This window comes from Ranitomeya variabilis, chromosome 2, assembly GCF_051348905.1.
Source record: "Ranitomeya variabilis isolate aRanVar5 chromosome 2, aRanVar5.hap1, whole genome shotgun sequence".
Classification (NCBI taxonomy): Eukaryota; Metazoa; Chordata; class Amphibia; order Anura; family Dendrobatidae; genus Ranitomeya; species Ranitomeya variabilis.
Genome location: NC_135233.1, coordinates 861,509,431 through 861,529,691, shown reverse-complemented (window position 1 = coordinate 861,529,691; position 20,261 = coordinate 861,509,431). Strand labels below are relative to the sequence as shown.

Sequence of the window (20,261 nt, the reverse complement as noted above, 5' to 3'; positions counted from 1 at the left end):
CATTTATTTCACCTTAAATGACATTTTAATGCTGCTCCATCTGCACTGTTTAGTGGAGATTGTAAGGTATTTAAATAACCGGCTTTTATGTTACTTTTTTTGCACCAATGTAAAGCCTCAAAAATCAGAGTTATTATTATTATTTATTTATATAGCACCATTGATTCCATGGTGCTGTACATGAGAAGGGGTTACATTAAAATTCAAATATTACTTACAGTAGACAAACTAACAAAGGTAAACTAGTAGAGGGGAGAGGACCCTGCCCTTGCAGTCTCATTCTACAGGATGATGGGGAAGGATAGCTAGGAAGTTAGCCAGTTAGGAACAAGCTTTCTTCCCATTTTCTTAGATGGATATGTTTAATAGTAATAGAAAAAACAAGCAATTTTGCAATTTAATTTTTGTGAAAATTTTGGTCTCATTCTGTACGTTCATTTCCAAGAGCACTGGTCTCTGCTGCTGTCTATGAGCAAACTTGTGCAGTGCTTACAAGCTAATTTCTACTGAGCTTGTAAGCACTGGCCTCCCGATCTTGACTAGGATCACTGCATCACACTTAGCACTTTATCCCCGTCACCTCTACATTCTTCCAATGCTTCAGATGCAAGGCTGCCTCATATAACAGCAGTGCACGGAAGTTAGGAGGCTAGAGAGTGCTTCAAGAAAACAGTACTAGACCTTTAAACATGGGGTATTACACATGTCAAATACAATTAAACTAGTGGGGAAAGATGGAGTCACCTGTTGGATTACCAAGCAAACACTAACTTACTGGTTGACCTTCAGTAGTTTGCCTTTCTGGTCTAGGACTTCTAGGGGCTCTCATCCATGAAATCCATATCAATGCAGGACTTAGAACAGGGGTCTCAAACTTGGCTTTGTATATGGGCCACATATAGAAAAAAATTGAATTTGGGGGGCCGCATTCCTTGAAGGACAGAGTGACATTTTTAGTGATATCTTTTTTTTCTATACACCATTTGAATATTTTTGCTGTTTTTTTTTTTTTTAAATTTAGTGCTTGCGTCATTATGGATGTGGTGATAATAAATGTGCACTCATATTGCAGTTATGTCCCATATTGTAGTTACGTCCTCATCCAGGTCTCCATATTGCAGATATGTCCTCATTCAGGTCCTCATATTGTAGTTATGTCCCCATCCAGGTCCCCATATTGTAGCTATATCCCCATTCAGGTTTTCATATTGTAGTCACGTCCCCATATCCAGGTCCTCATATTGTAGTTATGTCCCCATCCAGGTCCCCATATTGTAGCTATATCCCCATTCAGGTTTTCATATTGTAGTCACGTCCCCATATCCAGGTCCTCATATTGTAGTTATGTCCCCATCCAGGTTCTCCTACTGTAGTCATGTCCCCATTCAGGTCCTCATATTGTAGTTATGTCCCCATATTGTAGCTATGGCCCCATCCAGGTCCCCATATTGTAGTCATGCCCCCATATCCAGGTCCCCATATTGTAGTTATGTCTCCATCCAGGTTCTCCTACTGTAGTCATGTCCCCATTCAGGCCCTCATATTGTAGTTATGTCCCCATATTGTAGCTATGGCCCCATCCAGGTCCCCATATTGTAGTCATGCCCCCATATCCAGGTCACCATATTGTAGTTATGTCCCTAAGTTTTAGAGGTGGGGAAATAGAAAAAATTCTGTACTAATATCTGGTATATATATGTCTCCAATCCAGGTATACATGGCCCCCTCATCCCTATCCTGGTATGCATGGTGCTCATCCCCATCCCTATCTTGGTATGCATAGCGCTCATCCCCATCCTGGTATGCATGGCGCCCATCCTTATCCTGGTATGCATGGTCCCCTCATCCCCACATCATCATCCTGGTACGCATGGTCTCCTCATCCCCATCCTGGTATTAATGGTCCCCTCATCCCTATCCTGGTATGCATTGCCCCCTCTTCCCTATCCTGGTATGCATGGCCCCCTCTTCCCTATCCTGGTATGCATGGCTCCCATCAGAAAAACATTAAAAAACCAAAACATTATACTTACCTTCATTGCGCTCCCTCGCAGCGTCTTGTTCTGATGCCAGCAGCTGATTTATGCTTGAAAGCAGCACATGGCAGTGACGTCATGCGCTGCTTACAAGCACAGGACAGCTTCTGGAATACTCTCTGTTCTCCATGCTGGGACTATAGGAGTTGAGAGAAGTCAATATTCATTGATCTTTAATAGCAGGAACAGTAGCCAGCTTCTTGCTGCCAGGCGATCACGAGTGCCCGTTATTAAAGGGAATGAATATTCACTGCTCTCCACTCCCATAGGCATGTAGAGCAGTGAATATTCATTATCTTTAGTAGCAGGCACATGTGATTGCCCGGTGGCAGCAGCAGGAAGCTGGCGGCTTCGCTTACTGTGCACGCTATTAAAGATAAATGAATATTCACTGCTCTCCACTCCCATGGATATGGAGAGTTGTGAAAATTAATTTCTCTTTAGCATTGGGTACAGGGGTTAGCTGCAGCAGCCAGCTCCTGCCTCCTGTGACCCCGCAGCTCTGCCACTACCGCTCCCCCACCTCACCAGGTACATCATTTCAATTGATTGTGTGTCTAAGGACGCACATTCACCTGAAATAAAATGCTGCGGATCCCCTGAATCAGGCAGGGATGTCAAGGGGCCTAGAAGTGCCTGAGGGCCGGATGAAGCAGCCTCAGGGGCCGCGTGTTTCAGACCCCTGACTTAGAAGGTACCTCATGTATCTTGTAAGACCTGCATTGATATGGAATTAATGGTTGAGAGCCCCCATTTATCTGTGTGACATGGAAGATACATGCAAACTTCTACTAGAGGTGCTCTCATAGCACCTCTAGGGGCTGTTCACATGCATCTTCCATGTCAGACAGATGAATGGCAAGGATTGGCATTGAATGTGTTAGCAGACACTGATAAGGGAACTGTCTGGCTGGCATCACTACTTGTGGAAACTGTAGTGCTTTATGAATTACTCTATTTTTCAGACTACATAATTGTTAGTTAAATAAAAAAAAAAGTTTGAATACTGATCAGGTTGGTTGCTCCACTTGACCATTGAGAGACATGAGCCTTCTAACATACTCTACTAGACCATCATTTATAAACCCCTCATTTACACAAAGCCACCAGGGAAATTATATAAATTCCCCTCATATATTCTACACTACAAATATAACACTACTTCTACTTTATACCACAATGAAAAATATTAATTCCCACTCCTACCCTGGAGAACCAAGAAAGAAGGCACTTCCTTAGAACCCCAAAAGGAATCCTTAATGAATATAAAATATTGCTTTCATATTTTTAGTTGTTAACCTTGGTGTGTCCTACAGTCAGGTACATCTGATATCCTGAAAAATACAGTATATTGTAAGCAATCTAAAGGAGTAATTCAAACACCTTTACACTGTGTGCACAATTATCATCATGTGTATTGGTGTAATGAGTAGGGTGAGGCCTTAGGATATCAACATCCTTTATCTAGGTGTGCAGAATTATCTCCTCCTCAGGGAAAATGGACCTCCTCAGTTCTTCCCCTCAGGAAAATGGGCCACAAAATAGATTTAATACTGAAAAGTCAGAAACATTTTAAAATTGGGGTGTGATCACAGAACCATCTAAAATTTTGTTGAAAATACAAAAAAGTGTTGAGAAAAAAAGACGAACATTAACTGCCGAAGTTCTGAGATGACTCAAACGTGAAGTGACCAGGAACCCATTATCCTCTAGTGCTGTCATATTACAGAAATGCGACCTCCCTGGATTGTCCAGAAGGACAAGTTGTTCAGTGCTCACAGACATGACCAAGGAAAGGAAAGCTGAAACCTGACCTCTACTAAACAAGACAAAAGGTGAAACGTGAAGACAGAGCAAAGAAATATCTGAGGAAAGATTTTTCAAAGGTTTTAAGAATTGATAAAGTGAGAGTGAATCTTGATGGACCAGATGGATGAGGCATGGCAGGATCAGTATCGGGCGGAAGGTGGCCTCAAAATCAACTCACAAACCTACTACCAGTTTTTAGAAGACACTTTCTTCAAGCAGTGGTACAAGAAAAAGTCTGCATCTTTCAAGAAAACGATGATGTTTATGCAGGACGAAGATGCATCGCATGCTTGGAAGTACACTACTGCTTGGCTGCTACGGTAGTAAAGGCCTTAGGGATGAAAGAATAATGACATGGCCCCATACTAACCTTACCTAAACCCTTTTCAGATGTTGGGAGTCCTTCTTAAGTAGGTGATTTATGGTGAAGGAAAAGATTCAACTCTCTGAACAGTGTCTGGGAGGCTGTGGCTGATGCTGCCCAAAAAGTTGATCGTCAGCAGATTAAGAAACTAACAGACTCCATGGATGGAAGGAATATGACTGTTATTGAAAAGAAAGGAGACGACCGTATATACTCGAGTATAAGCCGAGAATTTCAGCCCATTTTTTTAGGCTGAAATTGCCCCTCTCGGCTTATACTCGAGTCATACCCAAGGGTCAGCAGGGGAAGGGGAGCAGCAGCTTTGTAATTATACTCACCTGCTCCTGGAGCTGTCCCTGCACGTCCCTGGTTCCCCGGCACCGCCAGCTTCCTCCTGTAGTGAGCGGTCACATGGTACCGCTCATTACAGCAATGAATATGGACCCGATTCCACTCCTATAGGGGTGGAGCCGCATATTAATTACTGTAATGAGCGGTACCATGTGACCGCTCACTACAAGAAGAACCTGCCGGCGACGGGGAACAGAGGTGAAGGGACAGCGCCAGGAGCAGGTGAGTATGACAGGGGGCAGTGCACGATATTCACCTGCTCCCCGTTCCACCGTCGGCGCCGCTGCGTCTTCCCCGTCCTTTGCACTGACGCTCAGGTCAGAGGGCGCGATGATGCGATTAGTGCGCACCGCCCTCTACCTGAATAGTCAGTGCAGAGGACGGGGAAGACACAGCGGCGGTCGGCGCTGGAATGGGGAGCAGGTGAATATAGCAAGTGCCAGGGGCCTGAGAGGTGAGTATGTCATTTTTTTTTTATCGCAGCAACAGCATATGGGGAAAATATCTGTATGGATCATCTTATGGGGCCATGTGCAGCATTATATGGGGCAAATATCTGTATGGAGCATCTTATGGGGCCATGTGCACCATTATATGGGGCAAAAATCTGTATGGGGCCATGTGCAGCATTATATGGGGCAAATATCTGTATGGAGCATCTTATGGGGCCATGTACAGCATTATATGGGGCAAATATCTGTATGGGGCCATGTGCGGGGCCATGTGCAGCATTAAATGGGGCAAATATCTGTATGGAGCATCTTATGGGGCCATGTGCAGCATTATATGGGGCAAAAATCTGTATGGGGCCATGTGCAGCATTATATGGGGCAAATATCTGTATGGGGCCATGTGCAGCATTATATGGGGCAAATATCTGTATGGAGCATCTTATGGGGCCATAATCCGCATTTGAGGAGCATTATACGGGGCAAATGTGTCTATGGAGCATCTTATGGGGCCATAATCAGCATTTGTGCAGCATTGTATGGGGCAAATGTCTGTATGGAGCATCTTATGGGGCCATGTGCAGCATTATATGGGGCAAATATCTCTATGGAACATCTTATGGGGCCATAATCCGCATTTGTGCAGCATTATATGGGGCAAATGTGTCTATGGAGCATCTTATAGGGCCATAATCAGCATTTGAGCAGCATTGTATGGGGAAAATGTCTGTAAGGAGCATCTTATGGGGTCATAATCAACATTTGTGCAGCATTATATGGGGCATATTTTAATATGGAGCATCCTATGGGGCCCATCATAAACGGTTTGGAGCATTATATGGGGCGTATTTTGTATGGAGCATCTTATGGGGCCATCATGAACTGTATGGAGCATTATATGGGGCTCCTGATTCAATCTGGATATTCAAAAACACCTAACCTACTGATGTCTTAATTAATTTTACTTTTATTGGTATCTATTTTTATTTTTGAAATTTACCAGTAGCTGCTGCATTTTCCACCCTAGGCTTATACTCGAGTCATTAAGTTTTCCCAGTTTTTTGTGGCAAAATTAGGGGCGTCGGCTTATACTCGGTCGGCTTATACTCGAGTATATACGGTATATTGGTTACTGATAATTATTTGAAATGTCAGAAATGTATTTTTGTACATTTGAGCTGTTTGGCTATTATTCTCACTTTAACAGATGAAAATAAACAACTGGGATGGGAAAAATTAAATTTTTTATTTAGTTACATAATAATTGAGGACACTAATAGTTACCCTATAATTATGTACACGTATATTCTCCTAAGACAAAACCTCAATTTTAGACAACTAGATATATGAATAATTTGCGCTGGTATACCCTATAGTCATACGCTCTGGTGAGTGTATAGTCCAAACAAATAGCTCAATAATACACTGGATTAAAATCGTAAGCCGTATCTATAAAAAGAGGACACTTAGGTCAAAAACAGTCTAAACGCTACAACCTGCAGCTTAAGCTTTCGATGAGAGAGTCACACGAACTGGATAGAGAGTCAGTACCTTAGGAATAGAGATGCATCATTTGTCCATTGCCGTGATTTCTCAGAATTCCTGGGTAGTGTAGGCGCAATCTTTAGCAAAGTACTATATTGGAGGGCTGCCCCGGCCGGTGGCAGCTGCTCCGTGCACCGAGACTTCAGCCAGGGGCGGGAACACTCCGTCTTGGGCTGTATTGAGCTATTTGTTTGGACTATACACTCACCAGAGCGTATGACTATAGGGTATACCAGCGCGAATTATTCATATATCTAGTTGTCTATACTTGTCTTTGACAATTTTTTGTGGTGATTGTCTATATTTCGCTGTAGGTACTGCATACCCTGCACCTAAAACTAGCACCACTTTCATTTTCTATTTTAGAAAACCTAAATTTTACCTAAATATTCAGTATTTTATTATACATGATGCAGATCAGGACTGGAATTTGTCCTTTGTGTTCTCTGCATCCCCCTTCATATAGTCTTAGGTCCCCTGAGACCTTCTGAGACGTTCGCAGCATATCAACAGGAACTACCATAAAAAAAGTCAGACAGCTTGGGCAACTAGCATCAATCCAATAAGCTACAGTAAGAAAAGACATGTAAAAAAAAACTTGATTCTCCAAAATTAGGAGCCCAAGAAATTAAAACTCCAGCCAAACAGACATTTCTGGTATGTACTTTAGTAACGCCATAATCGTCACAGATAGGGATAACTTATTAACACTTTCCTGACCTATGCCAAAAATTCACGTCATGGTTGGTTTATAGGTCTCACTCTACGATGTACATTTTCATCAGATTGATCCTTGTATCAGGGCTGTATTACACGGCACTGCTTCTCCCGGGTTTGGCAGCCATCATAACACACCTATTATACCCTCCCTATTATTCCATCAAATAACTTAGATTTGATAATGAATGAGTTTCTCAATGAGTCACTAAAAATTATACAAATACTGGTAATGAAAATAATAAATCTGTAACAATCTATGACAGAATGAATGTGAGCCAAGGAGAGAAAATACGTGATGTAAAAGAGGAAGGCTGTGAGATGTTACTATATATCATTAGCCATTACAATCACGTTACAGGTATCCAACCAAAACAATATTTGAGACAACAAAGAAAGAAACTGGAAAGGAAGTCTAAGGCTATGTGCACACGATGCGGATTTTGCTGCGGATCCGCAGCGGGTCCGCAGCAGTTTCCTATGCGTTTACAGTTCAATGTAAACCTATGGGAAACCAAAAACGCTGTGCACATGCTGCGGAAAAAAACGGGCGGAAACGCAGCGGTTTACATTCCGCAGCATGTCACTTCTTTCTGCGTTTTCCGCAGCGGTTTTACAACTGCCCTTATGGAAAACCGCAGTTGTAAAACCGCAGTGAAAACCGCAGAAAAACCGTGGTAAATCAGCGATAAATCCGCAGCGGTTTTCCACTGCGGATTTATCAAATCCGCTGCAGAAAAATCCACAGTGGACCTAAATACGTGTGCACATAGCCTTAGGATTCTGTGATTCTGCCTCTTGTTCTGTGCTCCTGAAGTCTTCCCCAGGGTTTGCTATTATACATACATTACTACAGAAATCCTTACCTGCATATGTTATGTGAAATCCCATATTTTTTAGACTATACATTATGATAAGATGCACCCCAGGTTCAAAGGGAATCTGTCATACCAGAAAATGCTATATACCTATTTACCCAGCCTGGTGCAGAGCTACAATTTTGCTTCTGGTGTCCTTCAACAGCTCTTTGGTCTTCACCATAGTGGAGTTTGGAGTGTGACTGTTTGAGGTTGTGGACAAGTGTCTTTTATACTGATAACAAGCTCAAACAGGTGCAATTAATACAGGTAATGAGTGGAGGACAGAGGAGCCTCTTAAAGAAGAAGTTACAGGCATGTGAGAGCCAGAAATAGTGCATGTTTATAGGTGACCAAATACTTATTTTCCACCATAATTAGCAAAATAAATCTTGCCAAATCAGACAAGGTGATTTTCTGGGTTTGTTTTCTCATTTCGACTCTCATAGTTGTGGTCTACCTATGATGTCAATTACAGGCCTCTCTCATCTTTTTAAGTGGGAGAAATTGCATATTTGTTTGCTGACTAAATACTTTTTTTCCCCACTGCACCCATACACAGATGTGCATGACACAGACCAGTTGTCAGTATCGATAATACCCACTCACAGTCCCCCTATATACGGTAAGAGCCCTCACATAGCCTCCTATATACGGTATGAGCCTCCATGTAGCCTGATCTACAGCATGTGCCCCACATAGCCTCTGATATACAGCATGTGTCCCACATAGCTACCCTATATACAGCATGTGTCCCACATAGCTACCCTATACACAGCATGTGCACCACGTAACCCTCTTATATATATATCGCATGTGCCCCACATAGCAGCCCTATATACAGCACAAGACCCCACATAGCCTCATGCATACAGCATGTGCCCCACATATCCCCACACCTATGTACAGTATGAGCCCAACATAGCCTTTAATATACAGCATGAGCCCTACATAGCTCCCTATGTACAGTATGAGCCCCACAGCCACCTTATGTTTGAACAGTATGAGCCCCAGATAGCCTTTTATATACAGCATAAACCCCCCATATACAGTATGAGCCCCACACAGCCCACTGTGAGAAAAATAAAAAAACAACACATACTCACCTTGCTCCCATTTCCCCGATGCGCTGCCTCTGTTGTCTCCGATGCACTGGTTCTCCACAGCGCACAGCTGACGTGATAAAATGATGTCATCATGACTGCTGGCTTACATGCTGAATGGTGGAAGATTGAGACAGTGGCGCTGTACTGCACCAATATATTCACCGCTGTCTGCATCCAGAGGATGCGGAGAGCAGTGACAGAGAGCGGCAGCTAATGGACGGTGGGCAAGGGAGGGAACCAGTGCTGTGAAATCAGAGTCATTATAAAATGGACCGACTCAGACTCCTAACATATACAGATCTGGCAAAAATTAAGTGACCACTGCAAAACATTCAGTTTGTCTGATTTTTCTCTTTATAGGTATATTTGTGAGTAAAATGTAAATTGTTCTTTTATTCTATAATCTTATGGCAACATGTCTCCGAATATCCAAGTAATACATTTTGTATTTTATTTTCTGAAAAAGAAAAATGGTCAAAATAAAAAAAACAAAAAAACAGTGCTTTCAGACCTCATATAATACAAAGAAAACAAGAGAATGGGCTGCCCATGACAGGGTTTTGATGTGGTGGTCTCTTAATTTTTGCCAGAGCTGTATAATAAATTGGGTACAGTAGCACAATGCAGTAAGTGCTGTATATCTTTTCATAAGAATTTGGGAAATTTATGAAATGTCCTATAAATGTCTGTTCTGTTCCAGATCTACAGATCTAGGCTTTTAATTGAGATGAATCTGTCCTGCACTTTATGTATATGCTCAGTAGTGAAGCTCCTCCTTTAGAGATCAGAGGAAAAAGTCACTGATAAAGAATGCCTGTACTTATTTCAGAACTGCTAGAGTTAACAGGAAAACAGGATTAAGGCAAGTAACTAGCTTGATTATTGTATCATAATAGCAATGAAAAGCCTGATGTTATCATTTTACTACAGTAAATGGGTCCAGAAGATCATGGCATCTGGTTACACAAACTCCTGCACTGATTAGAACTGCTTCAGCATCCTATTAAACAGTGCAGGTTTTCCTTGCTCTGTCATTGCATAGGTTAATCAGTTTAGTTGATTTCCTGGAGTTCTACATCTTGATCTGGCTCAGCTGTTCTGTGTCGGCCACTACCCTATGGTATATATATGCTCATCACTGGCACTTGGACGTTGCGATAGTAGTTTGTAGTTGAAGGAGAAGTTCAGTGTTTGGAGTAGGCGGTTGGAGATTGCTGCTGGGTGAAATTGGTTTATCCTTATCCTCTCCTATTTGGTTTTGTTTCTCTTATTCCTCCCTCCACTGTTTTCCATGTTGTTGTTTTGTGTGTGTATATATAAGATCGGAGTTTTCTTTTATCCCTGTCTGTCTAGTTTTGTCTAGTGTTTTCCAATACACGTCAGCCTCATGCCTCCCTTGGGGGAGGGAACAGATAAGGGTTAAGATAGGAACATAGCAAGGTATGAGACCCCAGCGTCTCCGCCATCTAGGGTAATCTGGGGGACAGAGACAGCCTATGGTGCCTCCCGTTGAAGGGATCGTGTAGGCACACACAGTCTCTTGTTAATACGGGACAGGTGGTTTGAATCATCGACTCCACAGCCCTGGAGGGCATGATGCAGCCCGTTGGCCACTGTTTCAGCCCTTCAGCTTTCTGGGTCCGCAGGCTGGACCAGAACAGCCAGAGGGCCAGATATGGTCCGTGGGCCACATTTTTCAGGTCCTCTGTAGAAAAACCCACAGTAAATGTGTGGATCTAAGATATTACACCTAGTGCAAACCAGTGCAGTAAAAAAATTACATCAGTGTACTGTGCAAATTGTCTCTTGAGTAGCAATCCTAACAGTCAATGTCGACCCTTTAATGAGCCTTGTCACATGACTTAGGATAAAAGCCAAACCAGAATCTCAATTTGCAGACAATGTTTCGGGGTACTGCCTTTCGTCAGTGCAAAGCGGAGATCTGGTCTGGGATCCAAGAAGTATTGATTCTCCTTGAGGAGAGTGAAATGTTAAGCATGTCGAGGTGAGGAGACTCCACTTTGCACTGACGAGGGGCAATACCCCGAAACACAGTGTCTGCAAATTGAGATTCTGGTTTGGCTTTTATCCTAAGTCATATGACAAGGCTCGTTAAAGGGTCGACATTGACTGTTAGGATTGCTAGTTCTAATAGGTGGCACTAGAGTTCTAGTCCTCTTCCTCTCTGAAGAGACAATTTGCATATTTCCCAGAGGAGCATTGCGGCTTTAAGTCTCCTCATCTCAACATGCTTAACATGTCAATCTCCGCAAGGAGAAACAATACTTCTTGGATCCCGATCAGGGTACTGTAAAACATGAATTTCAAAAACTAGAATTTGATATATATCCTGCATTTGTTTTTCTCTTAACGCCACTATAGATCTTGAACTAGATACAGGATCACATGGCAGAATTTAGAGGAATGTCATCCCATAAATGCTGTTGTTGGTCCAGGGAGTAGTGTGGCATTCAGTGTCTATTCCAAAAACTGTATCAAATCCACCAACACTGAGCATCTCAAAGAGCAGAAATCACTAAGCAGCAGCTATAACCTGATCTCCATATGAGAATCCATCTCTTCTCTGACTCCTGTACTTTTTTTTATCAGTGAATTCAGAATGAAGTGATCACTAGAGGGAGCAAGGAGAGGAGAATGTGAGTCTGAAAAGTGGAGAAAGAAGCAGCACTTTTCAGTAATAAACTACAGCTCTGGCAAAAATTAAGAGACCACCACATCAAAACCCTGTCATGGGCAGCCCAATCTCCAGACCTGAACCCCATTGAAAACCTCTGGAATGTTATCAAGAGGATGATGGATAGTCACAAGCCATCAAACAAAGAAGAAATGCTTACATTTTTTGCGCCAGAAGCAGTGTGAAAGACTGGTGGAAAGCATGCCAAGAAGCATGAAAGCTGTGATTAAAAATCATGGTTATTCCACAAAACATTGATTTCTGAACTCTTCCTGATTAAAACATTAGTATTGTTGTTTCTAAATGATTATGAACTTGTTTTCTTTGCATTATTTGAGGTCTGAAAGCTCTGGGGGTTTTTTTCATTTTGACCATTTTTCTTTGCCAGAAAAAAATACAAAATTTATTGCTTGGAACTTCGGAGACATGTTGTCAGAAGTTTATAGACTAAAAGACCAATTTACATTTTACTCAAAAATATACCTATAAAGAGAAAAATCAGACAAACTGAACATTTTGCAGTGGTCTCTTAATTTTTGCCAGAGCTGTATATAATACATTTTCTCATCTTTGCTTGTTCTATTGATTCATTGCATAAAAGTGAAATGATTCAATTCTGATACTTTGGTTCCAGATTTACATCTGTTGCCAGTAAACAAACACAGCTGCTTCCATCTCTCAGTGTTAATCCAGCTCTGCAATTACACAGCATGTAGTACTTGTTGTTCTGGTCCTACTCTATAATGCAAGCAGAATAAAAGTTGTATTTTATCTGTCAGGTGCACAATGCACCTATATAGTATTGCTTTGTGAGGATATACACTCTCCACATTTCTAAAAAAGCCATTAAGAAAATTGCTAACAGACTACAGGCCTTCTCAGGGGAAACGGCGAGTACCAGGTATACTTAATAAGAACCCACTGCCACTCTGCAGCATACGGAAGGCCCACATGCATCCCATGCCTTATCTGTATTGTAAAAACTACCTACTTACTTGTCCAAGGACTTCTGTGGAAATATGAATGGACCGCGACATATTCGGTCTACAAAGTTTAGAGGAACCTTTTGGATTTGCTGGCAGCACAACATGATGAAGTCATACTTGCAGATAAATAGGTTATTAGCTGTTAATAGAACAACACGTTCCTTTTCATTGTTCCAATGATCAATTCTGCAAGAAATAAAAGCAATAAATACATCAGATGTACCGGATTATGAGCACCATTAAACATGTACTATGTGGCAATAACAAAAAAAAAGAAGCTACTAGACATGCATTCTGGAGTTTGACCACAAGGTGGCAGCAATTTGTCAATCTAAATAAGCAGAGGAGAAGAAACTTGGTGCCAGCTTTTTAATCTGACATTATGGTGATTATTCATTCTGAAATCTTGTTAAAAAATATCTCCCATCTGGATTATGAACAAAACTGCAAAACCTCACAAGTTTCTGTGAGTGGCTGTCTTCATTTAGAAAGATTCTGACAGCCCCAAGAATGTGAAAATAAGAGGAAAAAACATTGTGCAAGCAGCCTTTTAACTGGGAAGAAAATTGTAAGTATCTGACATAACCAGACTATTACATTAGAAGAAACAAAGCGGGTTCATTTATACAAAGAAGTTCTCCATTGAGAGCCCAATTACTACGGTGTATTTGTGGGACACGTGCCAGAAATGCCACTATATCATGACCCGAACTGCTGGGATACAAGACATTGTTGTAAAATGAAACACATAAGCATGCTATTATTGGTAGACCATGTGTCAGCGTGGCATAGTCGTAGCCAGGTGTCAGTGTGCCACTTTAGTAGCCAGGTGTCAGTATGACACAGTTGTAGTCAGTTGTCAGCGTGGCTTACTTGTAGCCAGGTGTCAATGTGACATAGTTGTAGCCAGGTGACAAGAGTGGTATAGTTGTAGTCAGGCCTCAGCGTGGCATAGTTGTAAATCAGGCCTCAGCGTGGCATAGTTGTAGCCAGGCCTCAGCGTGGCATAGTTGTAGCCAGATCTCAGTGTGGCATAGTTGTAGCCAGGCATCAGCGTGACATAGTTATAGCCAAGCATAAGCATGACATAGTTAAATATGCCCAGTTGCCTTGTTGAAGCATCCCAAAAGTCAATGCACTATGGTCACAAAACCTGGTTTGTCAGCAGGTCCTTGAGGTTTAAAGGGAATCTGTCAGATCAAATCGCCCCATGTACATCAATGTGGACATGAAAATCTTTGAAAGCTAAATCTATCAACACCTTTACATATTTTATCTGTTGTTGCCTTACTGAGTGATCAGTGTTTAATCCACATGCTAATAGTGTGATAAAGTGAACCTGTCAGTTATTCCATGTTGCGCAATCTGTGGGCAGCATGTACCAGTAACTGGCTTTATTATCTGTGCCAGGTATATTTGACTCTGAAACGCTGCGGCACGTAGGTAGAGACATATCTAACAAGGGCAGCTGCGGGCAGAAGCAGACAGGGACTGACCTGATAGAATATTCTACTGCGAGGTCTCAGTCCCTGATGGCTTTTAAAGTATGGATTTCTCTGAAAGGCCATAGCATTTTACAGACAAACATACCTGGCTGGGTTGATACAATCAGTGCCTGATAGATGCTGCCCACTGATTGAGCAGCATGTATGAGCTGTCACTTTAAATGCTCTGGGCATGACAAGGCACTTCCTGCACCTCTGCCGGCTATTATAGCTCATATACACTACCGTTCAAAAGTTTAGGGTCACCCAGGCAATTTTGTGTTTTCCATGAAAACTCATACTTTTATTAATCAAATGAGTTGCCAAATGAATTGAAAATCTAGTTCAGACATTGACAAGGTTCCAAAAAAAGATTTTTATTTGAAATAAAAATTTTCTCCTTCAAACTTTGCTTTTGTCAAAGAATGCTCCCTTTGCAGCAATTACAGCATTGCAGACCTTTGGCATTCTAGCAGTTAATTTGCTGAGGTAATCTGGAGAAATTTCACCCCATGCTTCCAGAAGCCCCTCCCACAAGTTGGTTTGGCTTGATGGGCACTTTTGGTGTACCATACGGTCAAGCTGCTCTCACAACAGCTCAATGGGGTTGTGATCTGGTGACTGCACTGGCCACTCCATTACAGATAGAATACCAGCTGCCGGCTTCTTCCCTAAATAGTTCTTGCATAATTTGGAGGTGTGCTTTGGGTCATTGTCCTGTTGGTTGTAGGATAAAATTGGCTCCAAGCGCTGTCCACAGGGTATGGCATGGTGTTGTAAAATGGAGTGATAGCCTTCCTTATTCAAAATCCCTTTTACCTTGTACAAATCTCCCACTTTACCAGGACCAAAGCAACCCCAGACCATCACATTACTTCCACCATGCTTGACAGATGGCGTCAGGCACTCTTCCAGCATCTTTTCAGTTGTTCTGCGTCTCATAAATGCTCTTCTGTGTGATCCAAACACCTCTAACTTGGATTCGTCTGTCTATAACTCTTTTTTCCAATGTTCCTCTGTCCAATGCCTGTGTTCTTTTGCCTATATTAATCTTTTCCTTTTATTAGCCGGTCTCAGACATACCTTTTTCTTTGCCACTCTGCCCTGAGGGCCAGCATCCCGGAGTCGCCTCTTCACTGTAGACGTTGACACTGGCATTTTGCGTGTACTATTTAATGAAGATGCCAGTTGAGGACCTGTGAGACGTCGATTTCTCAAACTACAGATTCTAATGTACTTGTCTTGTTGCTCAGTTGTGCAGCGGGGCCTCCCACTTCTCTTTCTACTCTGGTTAGAGCCTGTTTGTGGTCTCCTCTGACTGGAGTAGTGCACACCACTGTAGGAAATCTTCAGTTCCCTGGCAATTTCTCGCATGGAATAGCCTTCATTTCTAAGAACAAGAATAGACTGTCGAGTTTCACATGACAGTTCTTTTTTTCTGGCCATTTTGAGAGTTTAATGGAACCAACAAATGTAATGCTCCAGATTCTCAACTAGCTTAACGGAAGGTCAGGTTTATAGGTTCTCTAATCAGTCAAACTGTTTTCAGCTGTGCTAACATACTTGCACAAGGGTTTTCAAGGGTATTCTAACCATCCATTAGCCTTCTTACACAGTTAGCAAACACAAAGTATCATAAGAACATTGGAGTGATGGTTGCTGGAAATGAGCCTCTATACAACATGCAACATGCCCGCTGCCTTGGGGTCATCCTTGATTCCGAGCTTTCATTCACCCCCCACATCCGATCACTGGCTCGCTCTTCTTATCTGCATCTCAAAAACATTTCTAGAATTCGCCCTTTTCTTCCTTTCGACTCTGCAAAAACTCTTACTGTTTCACTTATTCATTCTCGTCTGGACTATTGTAACTCTCTACTAATCGGCCTCCCTCTTACCAAACTCTCCCCGCTCCAATCTGTCCTGAATGCTGCTGCCAGGATCATATTCCTCACCAACCGTTACACCGATGCCTCTACCTTGTGCCAGTCATTACACTGGCTACCCATCCACTCCAGAATCCAGTACAAAACTACTACCCTCATCCACAAAGCACTCCATGGCTCAGCACCACCCTACATCTCCTCTCTGGTCTCAGTCTACCACCCTACCCGTGCCCTCCGCTCCGCTAATGACCTCAGGTTAGCATCCTCAATAATCAAAACCTCCCACTCCCGTCTCCAAGACTTTACAAGTGCTGCGCCGATTCTTTGGAATGCACTTCCTAGGTTACTACGATTAATCCCCAATCCCCACAGTTTTAAGCGTGCCCTAAAAACGCATTTGTTCAGACTGGCCTACCGCCTCAACGCATTAACCTAACTATCCCTGTGTGGCCTATAAAAAAAAAAAAAAAAAAAAAATCAGGTTCCTTGCATCATGTTCTCATACACTTTATGCAGTTAATAGCCCTCTGTGTCTGTACTGCTACATACTTAGGCTGTTAACTGGTTCATGCAGCTTTACATGAACACCCAAGCCTTACACTATGGTTGGTCCCAATAACTAAAGCAATTGTTACCATCCACCTCTCGTGTCTCCCCTTTTCCTCATAGTTTGTAAGCTTGCGAGCAGGGCCCTCATTCCTCCTGGTATCTATTTTGAACTGTGATTTCTGTTATGCTGTAATGTCTATTGTCTGTACAAGTCCCCTCTATAAGTTGTAAAGCGCTGCGGAATATGTTGGCGCTATATAAATAAAAATTATTATTATTATATTATTATTATACACCTATGAAGATATTGCATTACAAACCAGACGTTTGCAGCTAGAATAGTCATTTACCACATTAATAATGTATAGAGGGTATTTCTGAATAATTTACTATTAGGTTCATTAGAAAAAACAGTGCTTTTCTTTAACCCCTTCCCGACATGTGACGGTATAGTACGTCACATGTCGGGACCCCCGCTTTGATGTGCGCTCCGGCGGTGAGCGCACATCAAAGTCGCGACATGTCAGCTGTTTCTTACAGCTGACATGTGCGCGCAATAGCGGCGGGTGAAATCGCGATCACCCGCCGCTATTAACTAGTTAAATGCCGCTGTCAAACACAGACAGCGGCATTTAACTACCGCATCCGGCCGTGCGGCCGGATATGAGCGCATCGCCGACCCCCGTCACATGATCGGGGGTCGGCGATGCATCAGGACAGTAACCATAGAGGTCCTTGAGACCTCTATGGTTACTGATTGCCGGTGGCTGTGAGCGCCCCCCTGTGGTCGGCGCTCACAGCACACCTGCAATTCTGCTGTGTAGCAGCGATCTTATGATCGGTGCTGCATAGCAGAGCCGATCGGGCTGTGCCTGCTTCTAGCCTCCCATGGAGGCTATTGAAGCATGGCAAAAGTAAAAAAAAAAAGTTTTTAAAAATGTGAAAAAAAAAAAAAAAACATAAAAGTTTAAATCACCCCCCTTTCGCCCCAATCAAAATAAATCAATAAAAAAAGCGCCCAACCTACACATATTTGGTATCGCCGCGTTCAGAATCGCCCGATCTATCAATAAAAAAAAAGCATTAACCTGATCGCAAAACGGCGTAACGAGAAAAAAAATCGGAACGCCAGAATTACGTTTTTTTGGTCGCCACGGCATTGCATTAAAATGCAATAACGGGCGATCAAAAGAACGTGTCTGCACCAAAATGCTATCATTAAAAACGCCAGCTCGGCATGCAAAAAATAAGCCCTCACCTGACCCCAGATCACGAAAAATGGAGACGCTACGAGTATCGGAAAATGGCGCAATTTTGTTTTGTTTTGTTTTTTGCAAAGTTTGGAATTTTTTTTCACCACTTAGGTGAAAAATAACCTAGTCATGTTAGGTGTCTATGAACTCGTACTGACCTGGAGAATCATAATGGCAGGTCAGTTTTAGCATTTAGTGAACCTAGCAAAATAGGCAAGCAAAAAACAAGTGTGCGATTGCACTTTTTTTGCAATTTCACTGCACTTGGAATTTTTTTCCCGTTTTCTAGTACACGACATGCTAAAACCAATGATGTCGTTGAAAAGTACAACTCGTCCCGCAAAAAATAAGCCCTCACATGGCCATATTGACGGAAAAATAAAAAAGTTATGGCTCTGGGAAGGAGGGGAGCGAAAAACGAAAACGGAAAAACGGAAAAAGCTCCGGGGGTGAAGGGGTTAAAAAATAAGGAAATTTCTAAGTGACCCTAAACTTTTGAACGGTAGTGTATTTAGCTCACGTCTATGTGATGCAACTAATTCAGATAATGAGCTATCAACCTAAAGAGCCTGGTGCTAGGCATGGAAACAACCTTGAGTGGCAGAGCATTGTGCTTTGGCAGGCCCAGAGCACGTAACGTCTCATTTGCATATGGGTAAAATGCATATTTCTTATGGAATGCAACAACAGAAAGAAGATATGACGATGTCAATGTATTTAGCATGTTTGAGGGGTGGGTGATAATTGATCTTATTAACAGATTCCGTTTAAGGCTTACCTTGCTACATAATGTCTAATGTCAGCATAAACTTGTTGTGCGCCTATAATGCTAAAATGATAAATGCTCTTTAACAATAGGACACAAAAACAACGTGATGTCTCTTTTAGAACCCTATCAACGGACTAAAATGATGACTATTACACTGAACATCCTGCAGCTTTTTTTCAAGGAACTATATTGGCAATAGCGATGCCCGCACAGGATCTGGAGAGAAGCTTGCCAACTAGGCACAAAGGGATATAAAATGTGTGCTACTTGAATCTTACAACTTTCAAAACAATTTTTAAAGGGAGCCCATCATCAGGATTTATCTCTATACTAGATGGTGGCCCAATTCTAACGCATCGGGTATTCTAGAATATGTATGTAGTTTATTTATGAAGGTTTCAGACTAATGCAATGAATACACAGGATTCAGCACGCCGGGTATACCAATCAGCAAATCGTGGTTCAAATCCCGTGCCAATTCGCGGCCGGACTGCGTCTGTCGCTGATTGTTCACGGCCAGCCGGGCCCGACTAATTAGTGAAGCCAGGGCCAGCTTCAGGTTTTTGAGGGCCCTGGGCGAAAGAGTCTGACAGCCCACGTAGCATATAACACAGCCCACGTAGTATATAGCACAGCCACGTAGTATATAGCACAGCCCACGTAGTATATAGCACAACCCACATACTATATAACACAGCACACGCAGTATATAACACAGCCCACGTAGTATAGAGCACAGCCCACGTAGTATATAGCACAGCCCACGTAGTATAGAGCACAGCCCACGTAGTATAGAGCACAGCCTACGTAGTATAGAGCACAGCCCACGTAGTATATAACACAGCCACGTAGTGTATAGCACAGCCCACGCAGTATATAACACAGGCCATGTAGTATATAACAGAGCTACGTAGTATATAGCACAGCCACATAGTATATTGCACGCTTCACTGATTGGTCGCGCACTGTGTTTAAATCCCGCGCCAATGTCGCTGACTGGTCGCGGCCGGCCGGGAGCGAGCAATCAGCGAAGCGTGGTTCAAATCGCTGATCGGCCACGACCAATCAGCGACGTGGGAGACGCTCTGTTCCCAGTAATGCCTTGCGGCAATAATCCGTGATGATGTAGCGGTCTCGCGAGACCGCTACGTGATCTGGGGTTATTGCCGCAATGCATTCTTGGGACCGGAGCGTCGCGAGGAGCGGGAAAGGCTGGCACGGACGCCGGAAGGTGAGAATATAATGTTGTTGTTTTTTTATTATTATTATTAACATTATATCTTTTTACTATTGATGCTGCATAGGCAGCATCAATAGTAAAAAGTGAAGCGGTGGTTAAATCATGTCCCAATATCGCTGATTGGTCGCAGCCGGCCAGACAAATAGTACAGTGTAAATTATTACGC

The 20,261-nt window shown here is 42.6% G+C and overlaps 1 protein-coding gene across 1 annotated transcript in view; it reads right to left on the bottom strand.

Annotated features, from left to right (window-relative positions):
• TPRG1 (tumor protein p63 regulated 1) overlaps nucleotides 1-20,261 on the bottom strand; it is a 173,120-nt gene that overhangs the window by 100,000 nt on the left and 52,859 nt on the right. Inside the window, exon 4 of the mRNA XM_077290279.1 lies at nucleotides 12,925-13,101. Within this exon, the coding sequence (XP_077146394.1) occupies nucleotides 12,925-13,101 (177 nt within the window). The remainder of the gene's footprint in view (nucleotides 1-12,924; nucleotides 13,102-20,261) is intronic.